Source organism: Cephus cinctus, unplaced genomic scaffold (assembly GCF_000341935.2).
Source record: "Cephus cinctus unplaced genomic scaffold, Ccin1 Ccin1_scaffold0080, whole genome shotgun sequence".
NCBI classification, from domain to species: domain Eukaryota; kingdom Metazoa; phylum Arthropoda; class Insecta; order Hymenoptera; family Cephidae; genus Cephus; species Cephus cinctus.
Window position 1 is genome coordinate 1,155,020 of NW_014332821.1, and position 23,171 is coordinate 1,178,190.

Here is a 23,171-nt window from a genome sequence, read left to right on the forward strand (position 1 = left end):
GCAAAATGTAGTTGAGGGTTATGATGGTTTCATTTCAGTTTACCATTTGTTGCAATAATCTTTAGTTGCATTTTGTAATTTGTCTAGTTCATGATAAGAGCAAATAACACTATTTAGTAATGGAGTTACGATTGAGTTACTTATATCATTAGGCAACAAAATGTGATGACACTAGTTGATTAGAATACTGTAATGAGCGCGAAAACTTACTAATGGAACACGACTGAACACGACCACTCAGTGTAAGAACTGAAAGCGGTTGTAATTTTCGGTTTTCATAGAAAAGAAATAAATCCATTGAATGAACAATCTTAGATTATTATTTTCACATGATTGTGAGCAAATATGTGTTCTCTTGGAATCGTACTTTTAATCATTTTATTCCAAAAGACTTATGTATCTCTTTATATTTAAAACTTTGAATTCCATTGAAAAATATTCGCCATATACATTTAGTGTCATGTTCTAGAAAGCATTCCGTTTGATTTACGATTAAATCATAGAAGAGGAAGAAGATTTACAATTATTTTTACAAGGGACTGGCGCCCAAGCATATACATAATGGATTCGCCTTTTTCTGTTTCGAGACCTCGCGTAACGAGTCTTGCAATACCTCGAAAAGACGTATTATCGAGATTATCGAATTCTTAGCCTATGAGAAAGCAGCGTCCCTGATTATATCGATAATTCTCGAAGTAACGGAGCAATCGGAGCCCGCCACTGGCGATTGTTTTATTTTCTTGTGGCAAGTGGCGATTGAAAAAAAGAAGTTTGACAATATTCCGCCAAAAATGAATTCCGGTGTGGAGGAGAACACGCGAGTGCCCAAAGAACAATGTGAGAAATCTGGAGAATTATCACCATCCGAAAGGTGAGTCTCGTACTATGAAGTATTTTTAGTGATTATGATTTCTGCGGATTTAGAAAATTGGTTTACTGCATTCTGGAAATGTTACCTGTTGCTTAGGGGGAGCGCAGGTGCATGAGCGCGCGCGCACGTGAGGTTAAGAACCCTTTACTGTGGTTTTCACCCTCGTTTAGTTGTAAACTTCTTTCTCAACGACATTTTAATTAAGGACGTTGTGGAAAGTAGTCAAAGAAAGAAATTTATTCGGCAACCATGAGCGAGACATGCTGGTATAGCAGGTGGTGTTCCCTCCAAAATTGTATCTATTAGTAGTGATTATGATTAGTGAAAAGCTGATTTTCATCTATACTTCAGTTCACAGTGACCATTTTGGAAAAATGGCTCAAGCATTTTTGCTTTGGTGGCTTCGTTGAGCGTTACGCAGTTGTTTCAGTTTGTTTTGAGGCTTTTTACTCACTTGGCTATGAAATTTTATACCCAACTCATCTTATCCGCGTTATGCTCTGATATAATTTCGCTCCATTTCTGGTTCTCGAGAAATTTTAGTTTTCGGCTCTCACGTGCCGTCTAATCGGGATAGAGCTCCGTTTTGGTGATTCCTATAAATTCTACATTTGTGCTTAGTGTCCTGTGGATTTTAGTTCCGCATATTTCGATGTGAAAATTATTGTTTCATGTATATACAATTTTTAACTTTGGAATGACGCCTGCTGGATTCTAGCGAGACGCGTCGTTTTATTAGAAACATCTTTTGACCATTCACATAATTATACTAATTTATCAAATAAAATGTGTAATTACAACGTCTTTCATAACTGTTTTCACTATCTTATTACTATGCAGTGCACAAGTGCTTTTAAAAACTTTTATTATCAAGCTTTACATTGATTCTCTTTTCATTAAGTTTACTCTAAGCTTCCTCAAATCCTATACAATTATTTTTGCTGATATAAAAATATACTCAGACTAATCTGTAGAACAAGACTTCTTTTGATCCAATCTATCGCACAATGTATATAAAAGACCTTATCTATATCATCACCTTGCATTAGATTCTTGTGCTTTTAATACCCTATAAACCTTCTTTCCATTTTAAATCTGAATTTTTTAATTTGCAATGAGTAATGAGTCTTGTCCTTCACCATGGTGGAACAGGTTGCTTAATTATTTAAAGACTATTACATGACTCTTACATGACTATTACTGTAATATATTTTCTAATAATTTTTAGCAAACGTATGCGGTTGGATGATGGATGTAACAACAATCTAAATAGCACTCTAAATAGTGCTTCAAAAAATGGAGCAAGATGGTCATGCACTGGAGATACCAGTCTTGTGGAACCGGAGATATTAGAAGACATGGGGGTCAGTATGCTGCAGGATGAAGAAGTAAGCTGTGAGAGTTTAAAGAAGTTACAGTCACAGGAGTGCACTATTTCACCTACTAGTTCAGAAAGCAGCAGACAGCTGCCTTCTATTGATAATGGATTATTTGAGGGCCAAGATGTAATATTTAGAGGAAGTAGCTGTGACACCATTAGTATAGATAGGTATGTAGCCAAATACAATGCTTGCAGTCTGACTCATGTGTTTGAATGTAATTTTGTTAAGGTTCGCTATTTGTAAAAGTAAAATAACGGTAATAATAGGAACAATTATAATAATGCACTTATAACTGCTTTACTGCATATCACTTGCTGTACTGAATATGTTTGAAATACGAGACATATATATTTGGCCTTGGTTCAAACTTTTCAGTTAAACGAGATTATATGATCCATGCATCATTACAAAATAATAACATAACCAATGTTTTTTGTAAAGACTGGAACAGGATCCATTTGATCTCGAAGATCCAAATGGTTACCATACGAACATGGAAAATGAATCTGGCTATGCATCAAGAGTAGAAGCAGAAACATTTGGAGACACTAAGCAGAGTTTTAGTAAAGAGGATGTGGCTGATACATCTGATAAGAGTGACCTGGATCAGTTTTGGTTATGCAGGAGAAAGAGGAAATCGTCAATTGTAGGAGAGGATAAATTTAATAAATTATCAGATGAAATGATCCTTATGATTCTTAAATGGTTACCCAAGAAATGCCTGGTAAGAGATTACTTATTACATAACAATGTACTTTGTCTGCTTTTGTATCCTTAATTTCATAAACACGTTTGATTTAGGTTCGCTCGATGTTGGTTTGCAAAAGGTGGTGTCAGATAGCTCGGGATGAAGCATTATGGATTCGTTTAGATCTTGGTGGTAAGGTTCTAAATGAAGGTACTTTAGGTCACATACTACCACGTGGAGTGCAAATCCTGAGGCTTGCACAAGCAGAAATTGCTGATCCAATATTTCATCCAAACAGTGATGTACTTTTCGATGGCTATGTCAGCAAACTGCAATATTTGGACTTATCAATGTCGGTGATATCTCCCAGTGGCTTAGCGAGTCTTCTTTCCACATGTAAATATTTGAAGAAATTGTCACTGGAGAAGTGTACACTAAATAAAGCCTGTACGAAGGCAATTAGCAAGAACGCTGATCTGGAAATGTTAAACCTCACCATGTGTGAAGGTATCCATATTGAATGTGTGCGAGATCTAATGAAGCTTCGCAGGTCCTTATTCGATTTAACTTCATTTATCTCATACCTACATTCTCAACGTACATTTTGTTTACATAATTTAATTTTGTAGGCTAACTGCACTCAATATGGCTTGGTGTGTATTGGACTCGGAATCTATGGAATTCCTATGTGCATCGTTACCCCCATCTATAACACAACTCAATATTGCAGGTTGTCGAAAAACTATGACAGATAATAGTGAGTTTATATTCAATCTCTCAGCAGTATTTTATTATCCTGAACTAACCACAAATAATCTTTTTTTTTTTTCCTTTCTTTTACAGATGTAAAAGAACTAGTGAAAAGCTGCCCAGACATTGTTGAGCTCGATCTGAGTGACTGTACAATGCTAACCATAAACACCGTGCATAGCCTTTTGAATTTTACAAAATTAGAGCACTTATCACTTAGCCGTTGTTACAGTATTCCACCCTCGACATATATGAGATTGGCTTATATGAAGAGCCTATTGTACTTGGATATCTTTGGCCTATTGGAGGAAGCTACGCTTTCATCGTTGCAAGCAAATTGTAACGAAACTGCATTCAATAAGTTTCTATATAGTTCCGTTGCCAGGCCAACCGTGGGTGTTCGAAGAACAAGTATTTGGGGATTGCGTGTTAGGGATTAGATTGAAGAGTGAAAAGCGGTAATTATTCGAAGTTACTTACAAAATGGCACTGAACGTTGTAACCAAAGGTATACTAACCAACAAACGAACTGAACTGACTGTTTTAACCCGACATCTTTGCCTCAGCCAAATCATATTTCTTGGTTTCGAGTATTCGCTGAACTGAAATACACGACTGGTAATGAGCGAATGTTTGTAGCACTTGTTGGTATGATTGACTTATATTTGTATACGGAAAAAGGTGCTTGTGGAATACCGAGTCAGAATCAAGTAATATCCTTTGCTACTGGTGGGATTGTGTGAAAGTATTTTTTGAATGCATAAGTGACTATATGTAGATAAATCCTATTCGGCACTTAGACTATATTGTGTTCACTCATTTATTTCATAAAAAATTTCGCGAATATTAACTGAATCAATCATTTGTATTTAAGGTGCAGATAAGAGTTTAATGTTATGTAATTGTTAATTGAGAGATTAATGCAGGGCTAAATGAGAACTAAATGAGACAATAAGTGTGCGTTGTTTGGTAAAAAAAACTAGGGAAAATAAATATACGTTCTTTTGGTTGTGTTTCTCGATTTATAACTTAACATCGCTTGCTCACATGTACATACGTGCTTTTATCTGCACGTTTTGCGGTACGCTTCCACTTCTATTATATATGAAAATACAATCAGCGAGCAATTAAAACTGAGTAATTTAGGAAATTGTTTATTTATATAGAGCTGTAATAATTGCTTATTCTACGCAAAAGCATTTTTTCTTAGTCTCTTGCAAGACTATCAAAAAATGCTTTTTGTAATGATATCCTTTGTTGAGGATTTTATTGTTTGTGATTCATTTTTCTATATCATGATACTAGACGTAATATTGTACATTACTTTTAAGATTGGGGAAAGTTCTTCCATAATATGAAAAAAGATATAAATATTTTCTATTTGTAGATGTGAATTCTGTCTATTATGGATAACCATGTTAAAAACACGAATATATTATGTACATTGTATAAAATAAATCATTCGATGAAACGTGATGCTGCATTTAGAAACAACAGTCGATTATTTTAATGATCATTGTAATTGTTAGTCACGTGTACATTAAAAAATTTGCTGCTCAAAACTTTGGAAAATTTGCAATCTTTGTTATAACGCTGAAGAAAATATTGTTAAAAATAGCAAGGATGAATGATATGTATCAGATGAAAAAGGAGAGGTACTCGTGTAAAGAAAACTATATCTCATGCTTAATTATTTGTAAATATATTATTAAGTAACATCTATAATATAATAATGAAAAACCATTCATATTAATAAGTATCATCATAATATTTTAATTCATTAGTAAAACACTCAGTATGTATAGGTTTTCGTAGCTTTGAAGCGTGGATGTTTTTTTTTTTTAGAACAGTATCATGTAGATATTATCGCACATACGAACTGAGTCCCTTTCAATCGAAAATCACGCTCGATCAGCGTGACGGATATTTCCAATTTTTGTAAATTAAAAAAAATTCTTTCCGACGACTCTTTTCGATCACCCGTCGCTCTCATCTGTTGTGATCTTGTAGTAGTAAACTATAATCGGCTGCGTAAGATTTAACGCGAGGTAAAGCTGATATTTCCAATAAAAAAATGTCTTAGGCATTTTTACATCGTGATAACCTTAATCTATTCTCATTATTGCGGGTATATTGAAGTGGCAATCCTTTAGTCCATTATAAAATCGATCAAAATTACCAAGTACTTTGCTAAGTCTAGAAACTGTAATAATCGTTGTGTTTCGTTCTACAGGTAGTAAACTTTTTTTTCTTCTCATCAATTAGACTAAGGGAGGAGGGCACGGATTTCTTTTCGTTTTATACACTTTGAAAATACCAGCTCCCAATTTCTTCAATGGACATAACGTTCTTTATGTACTTCCTCCTTTCGTTGAGGACGCATCTATATTTATGTATCGTATTAAGCCATTTTGCAATTACTGAAAAATAATTTCCTCAAAAGCACGATCCTCTTTATCATTTTGACGAAGCACTCGATTCTTTTCAGTTTTTCTTGTCTGTCTCTTTTTCCTCGTCAGGACTCGTTTTTCTTTTTTTTTTTAATTTAAGAAAAATATAACAGCGAGAGTATTAAATATTACTGCCATCGGAAGTACAGGAACGAAGCGGCTAAATCCATAAAAAATCGTTCGCGTATTTTGAATACAATGAAGTGGATGAAAATCTTGGTAATTATTGCACTGAAGCCTGCGAGCACCAACTTTGAAAACTGTGTCCTACAGACAAAGCCCACTTAATTTTTATGCAATTACGGTATAACCGATAAGTGACTTTACACACGCGCACGGCGCAATTTGCAAAAAGCATTAACATCCTCGTGACGAGAAACAAAAATTTGCGGAAAAAAAATCTTTCGCTAGACGAATTAAACCGACCTGTTTACGATAACCACTACCTTTACATTATGTCACATGCCGCGATCATTAATTTGTCGTCTATAATTACACCCTACGTGCACATCATCTGTACAAGATGAATCATTTCGTTTAGTGTCTTTAGTTTTCTTTTTCGTGGTCTCCAATGTGGAACCACGTCCCTGTATCGCAATTTTTAAAAAATATTTATACACAAATGGTACGCCAATTATTCACTGAACAATACGCGCCTATGATCTCGTTTAGATTCATTAAAAAATACATTAGAAGTAATAGAGAACATGAAACAAGTCGTGAGATCAATTTCATTTTACGGTCGTGGAAAAACAGCGTGTCCCGAATATGGCACATCATATCACGTGTTTTCATTTAAATACATATATGTCTATATATTCACCATACGAACGTAGGAACGTTACGATCCATGATCAGAGTGATCGTGATCTATTCTATGATTAGGATTTAAAAAAAAAGGAATAAAGCATTATCGACACGCCGATCTGTTCCTTTCAGAAAGAAATTTTCAATACGTTAAGGTAGTATGGTAGAGTTTAGCTGAAGTCAAATCAATAGCCATATATAATTTGTTAAATTCTATGAAACGAATAGAAAAATTTATTAAAAATGTGAATTTAATATTAGCAAATAATAATTAACTTGACGGTACGAAAATTTTGTTGTGAGCCAATAGACACAGCTTATATAGCAGCTGTAGCACATCTTTTGATCAGGCATTAAAAAATGTAGTGTCAACTTTATAGCATAATTCTACCATACTACCTTAAAAACAACGATTCGCCGAGCGACGTATTCACGACGACATTACAACAATGAAAACATATCGTATATCATATTTTCTTTGTCCTATATGTAACTATAATAATATACATTATAAACCTCAATGTAAATACCCTGGAGTCTACATCCCTTACGCCTATAAAACAAAACTTTACAGGAAAGCATTAGCAATTTGATGTGCCATGCCATAATGTCGCAACATGGAACCGATTGACAGTACTCTCCCTACTCGCATTAAACCTATTATTTACAAATAGTTGGAGGAGCTGCAAGATCCAAAATGGCGAATATAGTCATATCGATGAATTATTGCACGGATTGAGACGAAGAAGAAAAAATTAACTGATCGTCGTTTATCGTGCAATATTCTCGAATGTACAAACTCTATTATGGTAATACTATTTTATATTATGCCATTTGGTTAGAGGCCGATCGGATATCGGGTTGACAAGCGTAATATTATCGATTTTGAAAAAAAAATCGAAACTTGACGGCTCCTCTCGAAAATTCTCAACTAATAGTGTACAACTCGTAGCCGACATCAAATACTATTATGTATACTCAGAGTATCGATTCAATTAATTTACAATTCACGCAGTGAGTGTCCATTCTCTTTCTTTGTTACGATCAGCATTTAAGTAAAATAGTTTGAGTCAAAAATATGTGTACTTTGTCATCATGGTTTTAGGTTTGCTAAAATGAATATTTCGCGTTCAAGACGCTTACAGTTACATCCCCACTCATGAAGACGTTATCGTTATTGTATGCTCTCTTTCCTATAGTTCCACTATGATTTACTTCGATATGTCATTTGTTAAATACATTTTCGGGAATACGCGGAAACAGTGTTTTTCTTTTTCTTTCTTATTTCACGTGAGGAAAATTAGAATTGTCGCGCTAGTAATCTACGGAAGGATCGTCCCTTTACCACCTGATTAACGACTGCGCGTATTATACTGTAATAAATATACATCAGCTGAACAATATTCGGATTATCAGGATTACTTGTCCATATTTCTCGACTAACAATACATTTCGTAAAAAAAGTTCCATTTTTACAAGTTACTTGGATATCCTTAGGTGATTGTGTGGTATAAATTTTCTACTTTTTACACACTTCTCTACAGAGAACGTTTGTCGGACCACAACTAATTGAAAATGCATATGCTTAATTACGGTAATCGTAATAGTTTTCTAAGTACATTTCACTTAATGCACAGACACACTAGCGAATACGGCACAGTCAGCTTTATAAATATTATAAATTCTCTCTCTCTCTCTCTCTCTCTCTCTCTCTCTCTCTCTCTCTCTCTCTCTTTCTTTCAACCTACAATCAACACTCACTTCATATAATATTGGCCCCAGCACCCTTATTTTATTATACATCGTCTTAAGGTACGTTCACATCGCGATCACCTAATGCCAATAAGATACTGGTATCTGGATTAATAGCAAACTTTGATATGTGCGTCAGACTCAGCCATCGTATCCTAAAGTACAATAAATATCATTTGAGAAAAGTAAGAGTGTACACATATGTATACTACTAACTCCTTGGCGTACTTTGACGAGTCTGACTAGTGATAAAAATTTTGGACCAAACATAAATATCATGAGTGAGACTCGTGGAATCAAATGCGGGCAAAACATAAATATCACGAGTCATAGTCCTAGCGGCTGGATCCGGATTTCGTCGAGCTAAATGGTATGGAAGCTACATACAGAGTGTTCGTTATGAAACGCACGCAAATTCCAAAGAATACGTGTATTTTCATTTTTTATTTCATATATCAAAATTTCGAGATAATCAAGATTGAAGTTGCAGTAATGCGACCAATCAGAACGCGTTTATACGCGAGCGTAGATGACGTCGCGAGCCAGCCCGCAAGGCGTGCTTGCAGGAGGCCAATAACACTAAGAGTATCGTCGTTGTGTCCCTGTTTATCTGCATGTAATTGAGTAAGATACAAGAGACGATACTCTTAGTGTTATTGGCCTACTGTAAGCAGGCCTTGCGGGCTGACTCTGGACGTCATCTACGCTCCGTTTAAACGCGTTCTGATTGGTCGCATTACTGCAACTTCAACCTTGATTATCTCGAAATTTTAATATGTGAAATAAAAAATGAAAATACACGTATTCATTAGAATTTGACAAGGAATGCAACGATGTTACTACAGTGCGTTTCATAACGAACACCCTGTATATTTCTAATTCAATGAATCGGTCATTAAGTACGTGAAAAAAATCTGGGGTTAATTAAAATCTAGGATTTTCTGGAAAAAGAAAAAATGAATTCTCAGTAGAATTCGCTAACTGAGTCTAACCTTGGTTTAGATTTCTCCCAATTTCGACGTGAACGCACACCATAGTAACACGATTCCTCACCAATTCTAGCTACAACGCGGCCTTCGCGTGTGTAAATAACATTTTCCATCGATGTTACGAGACTTCGAATTTTGAATGATGCGCTCAGATATTCACTGCACCAAGTACGTAATCGATCGTAAAAATCAGGAACAAATACGTCCCGATAAGAACCGCACATCGTATAAGACCATTCACGTGATTGTACAATCAGCATATTCACGAATAAAGTAGCATTTCTGATCGCCAATAGTGCTTCGTATGATTGTAACAGCAAAAAAAAAACGTATTTCTATGTATACATATAATATCATACTTTGAAGATTGAGATCGTTCCAATAAGAAAACTCATCAATGCCTAAAGTTCATTGAACTTCAGGATTGCTTTTTTAAAATCATTAAACGGAAACTGGATAAAGTAAACTTTTGTCTATATACAGGTACCAGTACCTCTTCCATTGCGCTTTTTAAAAAGAAGACTCATACGAACGACACAAAGAACACGTCATTTTGTAATCCGCCTGGGAACAATCAGCTGATCCTTTTAGAATGGTCATTGGCGGACGGACTTTCTAGAGAAATACGAGACGTGCAAAGTGTGAGGATACTTCGAGTTACCGCGAGCTCTCATCGATCCCAACGAAGTGAACGAGTGCTTCCGTTTCGAGCGCACTCGCATATATCATTCATCTATTAAGATGTAGATAAATAAATACGCAAGTGCGAAGAAAATGCATTTGAAAACGTGCTAGCGTTTATTTACATGCATCCGCAAAGCCTCAACACCCTGACTGACTGCCGTATTCGCAAGCTGTCGTGCCGCGTACCCGTTTACTTAATCGTCTCCATTTCAAAATACACACTTCCATCCTTAAAAACCTATATGATTAGTGTTACTTTCTCCGATCTCTAAAATTATGCATTACTATACAGAGTCGCCGTTAGAGGCTTTAGGTTCATCGCCATCATCTCTCGATGTATCGACTTAAGATGGCGCACGTCAAGACGCCGAATAACGTGAAGTGGTCGTTCTTCTCTGACGCCCAAGAAATCGCCGAGGATGTCTCGCCGCACTGAGCTGTAAAATATATTAAATTTTGACTTAACCCATTCCTTGTGTAAAACTTCGTTCACAATACGTGGAGACTCACAATGGTAGGCCTGCCTTGTGTGGTGAAAACACTTACCATACGCTGTGAGGTTGACTTGCCACACGTGTTGGTGTGGATGAGATATTCTTGGGCTGGGATGAGAAGCTCTTGGACAGGAGGCGAGATGTCCCGTTACGGAAAGATCTGTGCTTGGGGTTACGGAAGTGGGTGTAGTGTAAATTAGACAATAACGTCCTGCCTCTGTACTCGCCACTAAGTAAACTGTATCATTTTCAACCCAGGTGCCATGGCAGGAGTACACTGAAAAAGAAGTTGAAACAGAATTTTTTACTCAGTAAAAAAAATTCTTCACTTATATGAGAAAAATGAAGGATGCTCATCAACCATTTTTTATATAATTTTGTATATATGTAATAGAGGTTTGATCTTATACTATATTTAAAGAATGTAGAGAGGACTCTCATAATAGAAGGGAAGGAAATCGTTTACCTTCTTCGCAGAGTTATTCCCATGGTAAACAAGCATAATTTATGAGAATCTAACGTTTCTCTTGTGAGGGTAGAAGTCGGAAGCAAAGCTTTCTGGATAAAAGTGTGACAATTTACTCGAGTCTTTCAAGTAATTTGAAATTGGACATTCTGCAAATTCGAAGAGGTCACAAGTTGTCTAGTAAATAAATGCTAAATAAATAACCATTCGCCGGTTGTACGTGATGTTTGGCGAAAACTTCGGTGTAACCGTAGTCTCGTGAGTTTTCTTTGATTTTACGATATGGTATTTCACCAGAATTTCGCATGTGAAAATCACGACGTTTGCTCCGCGTTAAGGACAATTTGCAAACTGCCGAACGACCTGAGGATTTCCTGTATGGATAAACAGTCTGTACGTCTAGCGAACGTGACGAGTAAGCTTTTACGTATAGAGAAAAGCAAGCTTCTCTTTTGCTCGTGGTCTGCATTATTAAGGAGCATTTCGCTTTTGCGGCTTGTATCAGACACTTTGCTAATTCTTACAAACTCAGAAAATTAAAATGGCTGTCCAAAGTTTTTTCTATTTTTTTTTATGGTAACAAACAGTCATATCACAAAATATTGAAAAGTCTCGAATAATTATTGTTGATATTTTTAGTACATCGCGCTGATGATTCTGGGAAAATTCCGTGTGTCGACGAATTGTGAAAATAAAAAAACGAGAAGCACGACGGAGAATGTATCCCCTAATAAATCCGTACGAATAATGCCTTTGGATTCCTTGGTCACAGATTTCCTATATCGCTTATGGATTTTAAGATACCCATTTAATAAACATTTGCACGTGTGGTGACGATTACGGAAGCTTGTCCAGATTTCATGGATGTAGCCGGTCCATATCCCTGGCCAAGTTACATCCACGCAAGCGTTCTTTGGTTAAATTCATCCTGTATAATATAGTTGGTGCATTTTGTAACACTCTGTGTATATGTGGTTAACAAGGGGGTAATCACCCTGTTAGAGTAACTGCACGTGGATCCCAGTTGGCAGGGATCAAGAGACTCGGTCGAGTCTCGCGCCAAGTACAGGCAACCGACTGTACAGGGTACAGCTCGCAGAGACTCTTTACTTGAGTCAACTCTGAATGTGTTTGCAACCTGGAACCTGGAACCTGTGTTTGGAACGAAATATCTTATTAACCGCTATACACGAGAAAAAGTTATTGATACATTCACTATAGGAATTGAGGGTTCTGAATTGATTGCCACCACGTTCAATACGATTAGTGTACGAGATCAGGGCATATTGAGATGGCGAGCGAGATGATTTTCTTTCAGTTCCGTCGTCGTCGTCGTCGTCGTCGTCTTCGCACGTCCATCTACTTTTTTACACGACAGATAGCGCTCACTGCTTTGCCTTCCTGACCTATTTGTACTCTGTATGGTGTTAGTAATTTAGGAATACACAACACAATCAAATACACTTTACACGTGAAGCTACCGTTCATACCAAACTTCCAGTTAATATAAGGCTGCTTTCACAATAGTACAGAATTATTAAGGCTTTCATGTGGAGCGCGTGTATGTGGGTGTATGTATATGTGTTCTTCGCGATAGTTCCTCGCATTTTAGGTGACAGTTTTTAGAGATACAGGATGTCCAAGTGATCCTCTCTGTAGTTTCATGCATCTAGGTGTCAGACGTGGAAGTTCAGGGTGTCCAGGTGTTCCGCTTCGTAGTTTCTTGTATTTAGGTGTCAGACGTGGAAGTTCAGGGTGTTCAGGTGTTCCGCTGCGTAGTTTCTTGTATCTAGGTACTGGATGTGGAAGTCCAGGGTGTCCAGGTGTTCCGCTCCGTAGTTTCTTGTATCTAGGTGTCAAACGTGGAAGTTCAGGGTGTTCAGACGTTCCGCTCCGTAGTTTCTTGTTTCTAGGTTTCGGACATAGAAGTCCAGAAAAGTGTGCTACGAGCGACGCTTTGGCGCTTCGCTCAAACTATAGTATCCTCTCTGTTGTTCGCACGGGCTGAGGTACGTAAATAATCCAGCACACTCTCCTCTCTTACGTTTACCACACGGCTTCATCAAGCTGGTCACCATTAACGACAATTATATGCATTGAAGATTACATTTTCTTTAAAAATTTGTATATATCTTTATGCATTTCTAAAAAAAAGGAGCTTATAAACTAAATTTATATGCCATTAAACATTTTCGACAGCGCGATATATTTTTCTGATTAGCGACATCATAATGCATTCACATTTTATATCTGTGAAAATATAGATTTCAGTGCTTAGAGCATCTATGTCCCGTTGAGCAACAAAAACTTGTGATATCCCTCAAAAAAGCACTTACGTGTAAAAAACTACGCCAAGTACAGGAGTGCTGTGTATTCCTCTAATAAAAAGTATTGATATCAGATTATGGAGGCCAAGTACATAAGTCACTACATGTTTGCCTATTATATGATCTAGCACTGGCCCATCATTTTAATTGTATTTTCAAAATTTCTTATAACGTTTTCACAACTCTTTTACATTACTACTTCTTCCCGTAGTTGATTATGATTTAATGGTCATTTAATAATTAATAAAACTGTAGATAATTCCTTATCGAGTACTACTTGGCGGGTCCGTGCATTTCTTGATATAGATTTGCGCTCATTATGCCATTCATTAAATTCAAAACCAATGTCAACTTTCTATATAGAGCATATTAACAATAACTCGTCAATAATAATCACGGTAGAACCTTAATAACAAACATATGGTATTAGAATACTATTAGTACGTTCAAAGTAAGTACTTTGGAATTCCTGGCACGGACCCGCCAAGTAGTACTCGATAAGGAATTTCTAAAGCTTTATTAATTATTAAATAACCATTAAATCATAATCAACTACGGGAAGCAGTAGTAATGTAAAAGAGTTGTGAAAACGTCATAAGAAATTTTGAAAACACAATTAAAATGATGGGCCAGTGCTAGATCATATAATAGGCAAACATGTAGTGACTTATGTATTTGGCCTCAATAATCTGATATCAATACTTTTTATTAGAGGAATACACAGCACTCCTGTACTTGGCCTAATTTTTTACACGTAAGTGTTTTTTTGGGAGATTGCTCTTGCGCCACGTCCGCTGAACTTGTTTAGTGGATAAGGCCCAAGTTGTGGCTGTAACACGGTGTCTTCGAAGCAGCCGGATGGGGTCTTGATTTCCCTTAGGGCACACTACGGCCATACTCTTTCGTTCAATGCATCTAACTAGCGGTTGACCTTCCTCTCTTTCTATTTCTTACATCTTTCGTATCGCTAAGGGCAGTCTTTCACATCCTTTGGTTTCTGCGATTGGTACTGAGAGAGTGTGACATCTAGTTCAAGATATACGTAGACTTCTGTAGTTATATGTGATTATGAAGAAGGAGGGTAGATAAGATTATCAGATGACTGGATTGCTGAGTACGTGGACGAAGAAATAAATAAATATGTAATTTACCTTCATTTTAGTTCAGTTAAGTGCTATGCTTGAAAACTTAAGCGTAAGACGAATAGATTGCAATATAATTTAAAAATAATCTTATTTGTGATAACTATTCAATTGTAAGTTGAAACTAGCTGCTTAACTAACTAAGCGCTCTCAGTGTTTGCATCCTGTTTCAGTAGATGTTCAAGGGCTAAGTATTCTAAATAATTCCACCCAGCCACGCATACTGCGAGTGGCATCCCAGATCTTGAATATGTAATTCTAGTCTAATTGTATTGTACGGGAATTGTATCCTTTGAAGCTTTCAGAAATGGTAATCGATTTGATCCTTACCCTACGTTACCCCGAGTCTTGTATCCAAACCTGTTCGCCTAATCTATATATGATAACATTATTAAGATTGAAGGAATGTAGACTGTTATCCTCATACGTGATCCTCGCTACGTTTCGATGCTTGTGAGTAAACCTACGAGATTGGGTAACTGACAGATTTGGTAATAGCACGCGTCACGGGAACAATTTTACTGTTACCCGCAACATCAATAAGAAACATCAACAACATCTATGTGAAATGGTGAAAGGATTCTTGAAATTTTCATTCAGGGCATATCGGTATCTGCATCTATATGCTAGGATATTTATGTGACCACTTTGAAAATTGTCCGATCTCTGGTAAAACTAACCTATCTTTGGATACGTACCTGCCTTTCTTAACTTGTCAGCTGTACTGTAATCGCTCGGCAAGGTTCGAAAGTACTGGTGTTTAATTTCCGCGCGAGTTCAATTAGCGGCACCAAGCCTGGCAACGCCCCGAGGTGAATTGCCACACGAGTGTCCGCGTTAATTCGAAATGCCAGTCTCTGGAAACTGGCAGGAACGTTGGCAACGCACGGTATAGTATCGGCTAACCTGCCGCAAACTAACTATTGTCGGTTGCGGTAACTTTGTACCGGTGAAGGGTAATCCGATAAGATGTTCCAGGCAGACGCGCTCGCCGCTACATCCTGGAGCGAGACATCGAGTGAACCATCTCAGGATCGTCCTAGACGTCAACTCACTAGATCTCGTATATAGTATATGCGGTTCTTGCAATACAATTGACTACTTGGTCTTCTTTTAGGAATGTTCAGCAGCAATCGCTGATGCAAGCAATCGTTATTCCGTACCTGGGGCAACCTAAAAAAAGCGGGTTTATTGCATTCTCGAGGCTTGCCCCATGACCACTTATCGGTGATCAGCGTTGGATTCTGCGACAGTAGAGAATTTCAACCCCTTCGGGATGCTAGAGATGACTTTTCAGGATCTCGAGACGGTCCACGCGGGACAGCCTGGAGTGTAAAAGCGATTTTCCAGGTCCGAGACTCTGTCAGGAGCAGAGATCCTACGTGGTCCTCTCGAGTTACTTCAGAGGTCAGTTCGCAACTTGCAAAGCTGTGGATCTGCTACAGTTTGGAGAGAAGGCTTTTCGCGGAGGAGACGTAGATAGAAACGATACAGAATACGCAAAGCCAAGTAAGAGAATTTCGAATGGTGAATAGGGAATAACGTACCGAAGGTGGTTTCATCCGAGCAGGTTGTGGAAAACTCCATGCTGTCGGGACTTCGACAACCAATATGCAATCCGCGGACATTGGCATGATCGCACCGTCTTCTTGGTGACGATGAGGGGGACGATGCCTTTACTTCCGGAAACTCTGAATCGACTTCTTCCTCTGGATTTTGTTCACTTTCAGGAGCCACTACCTTCTCCATGTAATCGATCGGACGGGATTTCGTCGCTGAGATAACTTCGTATCGGCCAAAGTGAGGGCAGGTCCGAGATAGTGGTTCGGATGCTGAAATATTTCAATGTGATAAAGTCCTGATAAACAGTTGCGAGGGATCTTCGAAAAGATTTCTGTCAACGATGTTCAAACAATTTAGCGTGGTTACCGTAATGGCCGTTGCTCGTAAAAGCGTTAATTAAAAAGCAGTGGATTATTATGTTAACTTTGTCCTAGTTCGAGGTCGAAACACTGCATCGAAAAGCTTTACGTAAATCTTTCACGTAAATCCGAGTGGATGACCGTCATAAATTTACGATGCACTCGGATATTTCACGTGCCGGTAAAATTGTCCGCCATGGCTTGCGAGCCTTAATGAACGTTCGACACGATATGCGTCACGATATAAGACGACATAAAATTCAAATGCAACGATAAATTCCGCCTTAAGAGCGACTCTTTGTTACGTTCGGAATTGTAACTCTCACTTTACGACGGTTTTCTCGTATGATCCTTTATGTCACCGTAAACTTTTCCAATTGATTGTTAAATTCCGCCATTTGCAACTGTCTCGAACTCTATTGTTATTGCAACGATAGTTTATCGCATCCTCTCGAACGATTCGAGATAAAACCTAATGGTGCCGTTATGACCGATCTTGAAATGTTAACGGTTCGATCATTTGTCGTTGATACACCGAACAAAAATAGAAAATCAAGGTAAAACGAAGGAGGCAATACACTGAGCAATACTAAATCGTAAAAATTAAACCTGAGTACCTACCAATTATACGGAGGAAATAATTCCATTGATTGATGCACATCAAGTAAAGGTATCGTATATCATGTCATAAACAAGATTCACATTGTATGCTCACTACAACGAAACATGAAAAAAGACTAACAAACAAACTAAAAATAATAATTTACAAGAATAACAATACATTTGACGTATTTCCTGACGTTTCCATTATCTGCTGCAGCTGTCAATTGTATTTTCCAACATGGCGGCGCGATCGTCACGCTCCTCCTGGTTAACCACTCGAAGCACAGTCCATTCTATTTAGGATTGCGAATGGAAGCTCGTTCGACGGTTCTTGCCATGAATAGATACGTTGATCTCGGTAAGTCCCCAAAACAGATGACTCGTATTAAACCCACTTACTAATGAATGTCGTGTACGGTGTTGCAAGCGGATTAAACGCATTCGAACTGCATGCCTCGTCTGGTTGCTGTGTCCAACGTTCCGACTGCTGCATTTCAATCACGTAGCCATCCCTCTCATGGAAGATGAGGCATACATATCCATTCTCGCTGAAAATGACATACGATCTGATTAACGATAAAATTCATGGAGTTATAATTATAACACGAAACAGAGTGCTCGTGGTGTTTTGAGGTTAAGAAGCTCAAGTGCTGAGAGCACATGACAGGAGTAAGTATCGGAAAAATGGGTGATTCGTAGAATAATCAGCCGCGGTAGACGGCTGCGTGAATCTTACAAGAAAATTTATCATAAGGTGACGTAAGGGGGAAAGTCTGTGCGTCGCAGTATACCTACTAACGTAAGTTCACGTGAAAAAGAATGAAGAAGCTGTACAACGTAAACTGGGAAGGGTCGGAGGCCTTAAATCTCCGGTTGCCACGAGGGCGGGGGATTAATATTTTATTTTATCATAGCGATTCCGCGATGGCGCGTTAAATTTAATACAATTTTTTTTATGTCGCGTCTTTATTACGAATCCGCGCGTTGCCGAGATTTACGTTACTCGCGAAAAGGCGATTGCCGTAAATCTCTCGACTGGTATCTGCAATTTATCCATAAGTAAAAATCTCTTTGCATATCACGGCTTTTCCGTGCGATGCAATTCTTACAGGCTGGACCGATCGGTACCGCGTATCTTGCTCCAGGCCATTGAACCATGTTGAACAATAAATTATGATTAGATCTTCCGTTCAAAATTATCCCGTTACATTCTAAATGCAATAGGGGATGATACCAAGAAACCACGAAGCATCGAAGATATACAGTACAGGGTAGCTTCCTCTTGCGTAGCCCAATATCGTAGCTCAGGATGATGCAAGACCACGGTTTAATTAATTAAGTTGCGCAAGGGGCATTTACATAGTGTTTTCTAAACACGAGTGCATCCCGGAATGCAGTCCAACCTAGTAGTACCAGCGATCCCCTGGGGTGCAATGGCGGTTCTTACGGACCAGTACCATGCCACTGCATTCCCTGCCTCGGCAGAAACACCCACAACCACTATTACAGCCATTGCCACTATTTCGCGGTTCTCATATGTATATACGGTCCCTTATACTCACACGTAACCGTCAACTTCATACATACCGAGTGGCTCGACGAAAATGTAACCAAAAGCCCAGTCCTATCTTCTTCCAATCTCATTTACGTATACTGCCATGTATTAGCTTACTTCACATAAAAGTAACCACTTATCCATCTAGCGATGACATTTTCCTCTATTTACCTACTATTTTCTATGTGGAAAAACAGATCCGCTCTTTTGTATTAAGTAAAACTGGGTTAACCTTCCGTAATATCTGCATGTCCCACCATTCTATAGAACGACGAGTTTTCAACGGCTTTCAACGCTCCACGAGCTTCACTGATTCATCTACACTGTAAAATCCACCGTCATCCGAAGGATTCTCGTTAGCCTTCAAGGAGTACGTGAGTCTCTAATCGCGATGTGAAATCTACGGTAATTTAGCTTTTCTAACAAGGATGCACCAGTTCGACGTACAGATGTAAGTCTTAAGCGTTCACTTTTTAAAGGGATTGAACGAAGAGGCCGAAGAGTGGTGTGTAAGTGGTGCTTTATGAGTAAAGTTCTTGGAGAAACAGCTGTAAAACTTTACACACCTCGTACCGTTAACGTCGCATGGATCTAAATGCACAGTGAATTTACATTGGTACTGGGGGGGTCACCCAGTACGTAGCCAGCTACGCTCAAAGCAAACTGCATTCATTACGTTGTTGTTTTCCACGCAAAGATTTACTTCCCTACTTAGTTGTGCTCCCGTCTTGCATGCTGTTTGCGACGGGAATGCGGTGCAACTAGTAGAACAGCCATTCCGTCCTGTGATAGGAGCCTGAAGAATATTATGCAACTTGCTATGATGTAGTTGGGCTCATTCATCCTGGAGCTTGAGGGTACACCATAAGCATATACATATATATATTTATATTTATAACAGTACCAACGCGTCCAGAACAAGTATTCTCTCCTCTTTTTATCCCCGAGATTTTCATTTCTGTTTTTGCCATCCGTGTCTTTTATTGTCCTGTTATTTATTTTAGCCAGCAGAGTCTCGAGGCTAATGCGATGCCTCCATGATAGATTCTCTTCTCCTGACGAATTAGAAGATTTCGCGTATTCCACTGGGTATACGTATGATGACAGTTACGTTTTTAAGATTCTCTCAAGGCGAATCACGACAGATGAGATTAAACACGCATTACGGCATCATCGCCGTGGCACAATGGGAATACTGAACCGGGCTTATCCGCGATTGCAAGGACTTAGCTCGTCTGCAGTAAAACTGGAAATAAGACGCGAGTCTGGTGCGCTTCCGCTGCGGCCGAGTGTAGGAGGTTCTTTCCGGATTCTCGTTATGCCAAGTGGGTGTTTCCCGTTTCACGGCGAAGGCTTACTTAATGGATTTCTCTTGCGAATACTGGAAACTTTCGAATCGAGAATATTCCCTGATACCGGCAACCCTGTCAGATTCTTTCATTTATAATCTTAAGCTAAGGAAATTGCTAAATTTGAATATACACGTATACGCACAGTGTGAATGTAAATTTTTCCCTAAGCAGTGAGCAGGTATACGCCAGTATTTCTGAGGTATAAAATAGACGTTCAGGTCGGCCTTTGCTGTATTGAAAAATGTTTAAATTTTCAGGTAAAACTGGCAAAGGTCATTGATGCTAAACTCAACGTGGACCAGCGGACTACTTTTCTCAGCTTATTGAGAAGAACGAAAGACAAGTTGCTAAAACTCAAATACAATGCCACGTGGAATGTGCAGAAATCAATACGACAACATGAATTTTGAGACACCCACTATAGTTATAGTCTCACCTCAGGCAAGAATTAGACAAGCACAAACGATGGACCAGTCTGATACGTGAGTTTGAAATATAATTCCTACTTACATAATAACTTCTTGCTGTACTCGCCAGAAGGAGGATACTCATGAAACTTTCCATAGAGTGTCTTTTTTTTTAAGAAGAATATACCGAGCTTATTGATTGCCCAGTCTTGGGTTCTACGTATACTTAATCACTCGTAGACACCGAACACCATAATTGAAGCAATTATGTTAGCCGTGATTGTGCCAGTGTAATTAGGGAGATCGCTAACATTAGTGGCTGCAAGTAAGGTATCGTTATCATAACCATAGACCACAATTAGCTCGATGACTCAAGAAGGTTTTATCGCAGACAACTCATCGATATTTTCTTCCCATCGCGATAACTCGGCTACGAGATTTCGTCGTGTGCCGTTGATAACCCGAAAAATAATGAACGCCGAAAAAGTTTACAAGGAGCAGGATCTATTAGAAAACTTAAGGTACCCATTGACGTCGAACGGACTCGTACAAGACGGGTATCTCCAAAAATCAGATCCTTCACTGGTCGGATCCGGTCATCATAAAAAAGTTATCCGATAGAACGGTTACATCATGACCAATTCTGGCCAATGAGGGACCTGGTTTTTCCGAGATATCTATCTTACACGAATAGTTCGTTCGACTCAATATAAGATGTTAAGAAGATAACTGTAAAAAACTGAAAGCTTACCTAGTGGTCAACACAGTTATTCCCGTGGGGATAACTTTCTTTTTTTCATCGTGATCAAAAGTCACAACAAGGATTATGGATACAGTGGCATATAGTGAAACTTTTAATAAGAATAACTAAAAGAACAGAATGTTCCAGTTATCTGATAATGCTTCTTGCATTCATAGGCATCCTTGAATATCCGGATACCGTGGTGCTCGAATATTCAGATGGGCGTACCGGATCCCATTATTGGTACAGTTCGCCTGGCATAGTATTACCGTAACTTCAGGATAAACAGCGTCACCCCTTACTCTACGTTACTTTCACAAGCCATTACGTTTAAGGGTTGTTTCGAAAGCCGTTCGCATATTATATATATGTGCAGTGAAGAGTAGCGATTCTTGTGAAATACATTGGCCGATGTTCATCTGCCATCGAGGACGAAATGCGTTATAATCGTAGCCCTTTACTGTATACGTAATATATATTCTAACAAAAATGTTACAATAAACTCCTCCCCGTCTCCTGGCTCGGGGTCCCATAGGCCTCGAGTATAGCGTCTTAGAGTTAAGTATTGTTAATTGCGTTTATTTAGTGTTTTAGGCTTAGTGTATTTAGAGTTAAGACCCCCTCCCTGCACCCTTCCCTCCCTGTCACCCTTCCCCGTAGGGCACTGGCTCGGGGACCATCTTCGAGGACCCACAGCCAACACCAGCAGGAAGGACATCAACGTGGACCTGCCACGAGGGAACAGCATCCCTGAATGGACCGCGAGAGCGGCTACGTCGCCGAGGCAGCGGAAGGCAGGGATTGCATGGGCAGGAGGAACAACAGATGATCGAGACTCCGGTGGGATGGATGCCCCGCCACCACCATCACCACCAATACATGCAGCCCCGGTGCAGTCCCGTCACACGGGCAGGAAAAAGTCCCGTGTGACAGCGGCGGAGCCCTCTCCCTCCGAGACCGCGGACGTGCCCGGGAGGATTTGACAGGCCTGGAGGCCGCCATCTTGACCGGCGCGCGCCGGCAAAGCCAGCGCCGTGCCACCACCACGAGGCCCTGGAAGGCCCGGCAACCCAGCTAATTTGAACCAGACCAATGCCCTGCCATGCCGGAACTGCCGACCAATGCCGGAGCGCGTAGCCCTCTCAGCTGAGCAGCCCTAGCCAATCAACGAGGCCCTGGAGGCCCACGAGGACACGGACGACCGGAAATCTTATCACTTCGAGCCAGGCCCTAGTAGCGAACGAGCGAGAATTTAACGTATGCGAATTTTGAGTGCGAGTGAGGGAGTGTGGAGTGCGATCATTTGGATTATTGTGCTTTGGATGCTGTATAGTGTTTTGAGTGAGTACTATTGTTGCGTGATTGAGTTTTCCCTATCTCCCACCTTTTCCCCTACCCCTTTTTGCTTTTGCGTTCTAAAAGATTGAGAATAGACTCCCTTTTGGATTTGGCGAGCCGTCCCCACGTGGACCGGCCTTTTTGCGTAGTAGATCTTTTGAGTTTTAATCTGGCCTTCCGCCAACCGCTCGAGGCCAGTGGCATATTGCGTGCGTCTTAGAATAGTTTGCGCCCTTTTTGGAAAACCCCCGTGCCCTCTTCCTTCCCTTTTCTCTCTTTGCGTTCTGATACCGAGGTAATTTATAAAGTAGCCATTTTGCGTTCGGGAACCTTCCTCCCTGAGACCCCCTCACTTCTTCCCCTGCTAGCCGTGCCATTTCGAGTTTGTGTAAATATTCGAGGACCTTCTGAGGTCACTCGACGGTGCTACGCCGAACAAGTAGCTGGCGC

The 23,171-nt window shown here is 39.3% G+C and overlaps 2 protein-coding genes across 5 annotated transcripts in view; one reads left to right on the forward strand and one right to left on the reverse strand.

The window, feature by feature from the left end:
• Positions 1–791: 791 nt before the first annotated feature.
• On the forward strand, positions 792–5,167 carry LOC107271652 (S-phase kinase-associated protein 2). Of its 4 annotated transcripts, none has more exons than XM_015747877.2 (6): positions 792–871; positions 2,100–2,420; positions 2,695–2,977; positions 3,055–3,491; positions 3,571–3,698; positions 3,785–5,167. In XM_015747877.2, the coding sequence occupies exons 1-6, from the start codon at positions 792–794 to the stop codon at positions 4,129–4,131; spliced, it is 1,596 nt and encodes a 531-aa protein (XP_015603363.1). In that variant the 3' UTR covers positions 4,132–5,167. The 4 variants fall into 4 exon arrangements, with proteins under 4 accessions (XP_015603363.1, XP_015603381.1, XP_024944692.1 ...); XM_015747895.2 differs by lacking the exon at positions 792–871 and adding an exon at positions 991–1,146 and having other exon boundaries at positions 3,785–4,131; XM_025088924.1 differs by lacking the exon at positions 792–871 and adding an exon at positions 1,238–1,661 and having other exon boundaries at positions 3,785–4,131.
• Positions 5,168–9,534: 4,367 nt separating this feature from the next.
• LOC107271703 overlaps positions 9,535–23,171 on the reverse strand; it is a 112,320-nt gene continuing 98,683 nt past the window's right edge. Inside the window, exons 8-11 of the mRNA XM_015748005.2 lie at positions 17,727–17,875; positions 16,350–16,634; positions 10,920–11,144; positions 9,535–10,810 (exon numbers count right to left, since the gene is read on the reverse strand). Coding sequence (XP_015603491.1) covers positions 10,698–10,810; positions 10,920–11,144; positions 16,350–16,634; positions 17,727–17,875 — 772 coding nt within the window. The 3' untranslated portion in view covers positions 9,535–10,697. The remainder of the gene's footprint in view (positions 10,811–10,919; positions 11,145–16,349; positions 16,635–17,726; positions 17,876–23,171) is intronic.

Coding starts and splice junctions, on each gene's coding strand:
- LOC107271652 (XM_015747877.2), top strand. CDS start 792: ATGAATTCCGGTGTGGAGGAGAACACGCGAGTGCCCAAAGAACAATGT. Junction 3,492..3,570: donor GATCTAATGAAGCTTCGCAG/GTCCTTATTCGA, acceptor TTAATTTTGTAG/GCTAACTGCACTCAATATGG. Junction 3,699..3,784: donor AAAAACTATGACAGATAATA/GTGAGTTTATAT, acceptor TTTCTTTTACAG/ATGTAAAAGAACTAGTGAAA.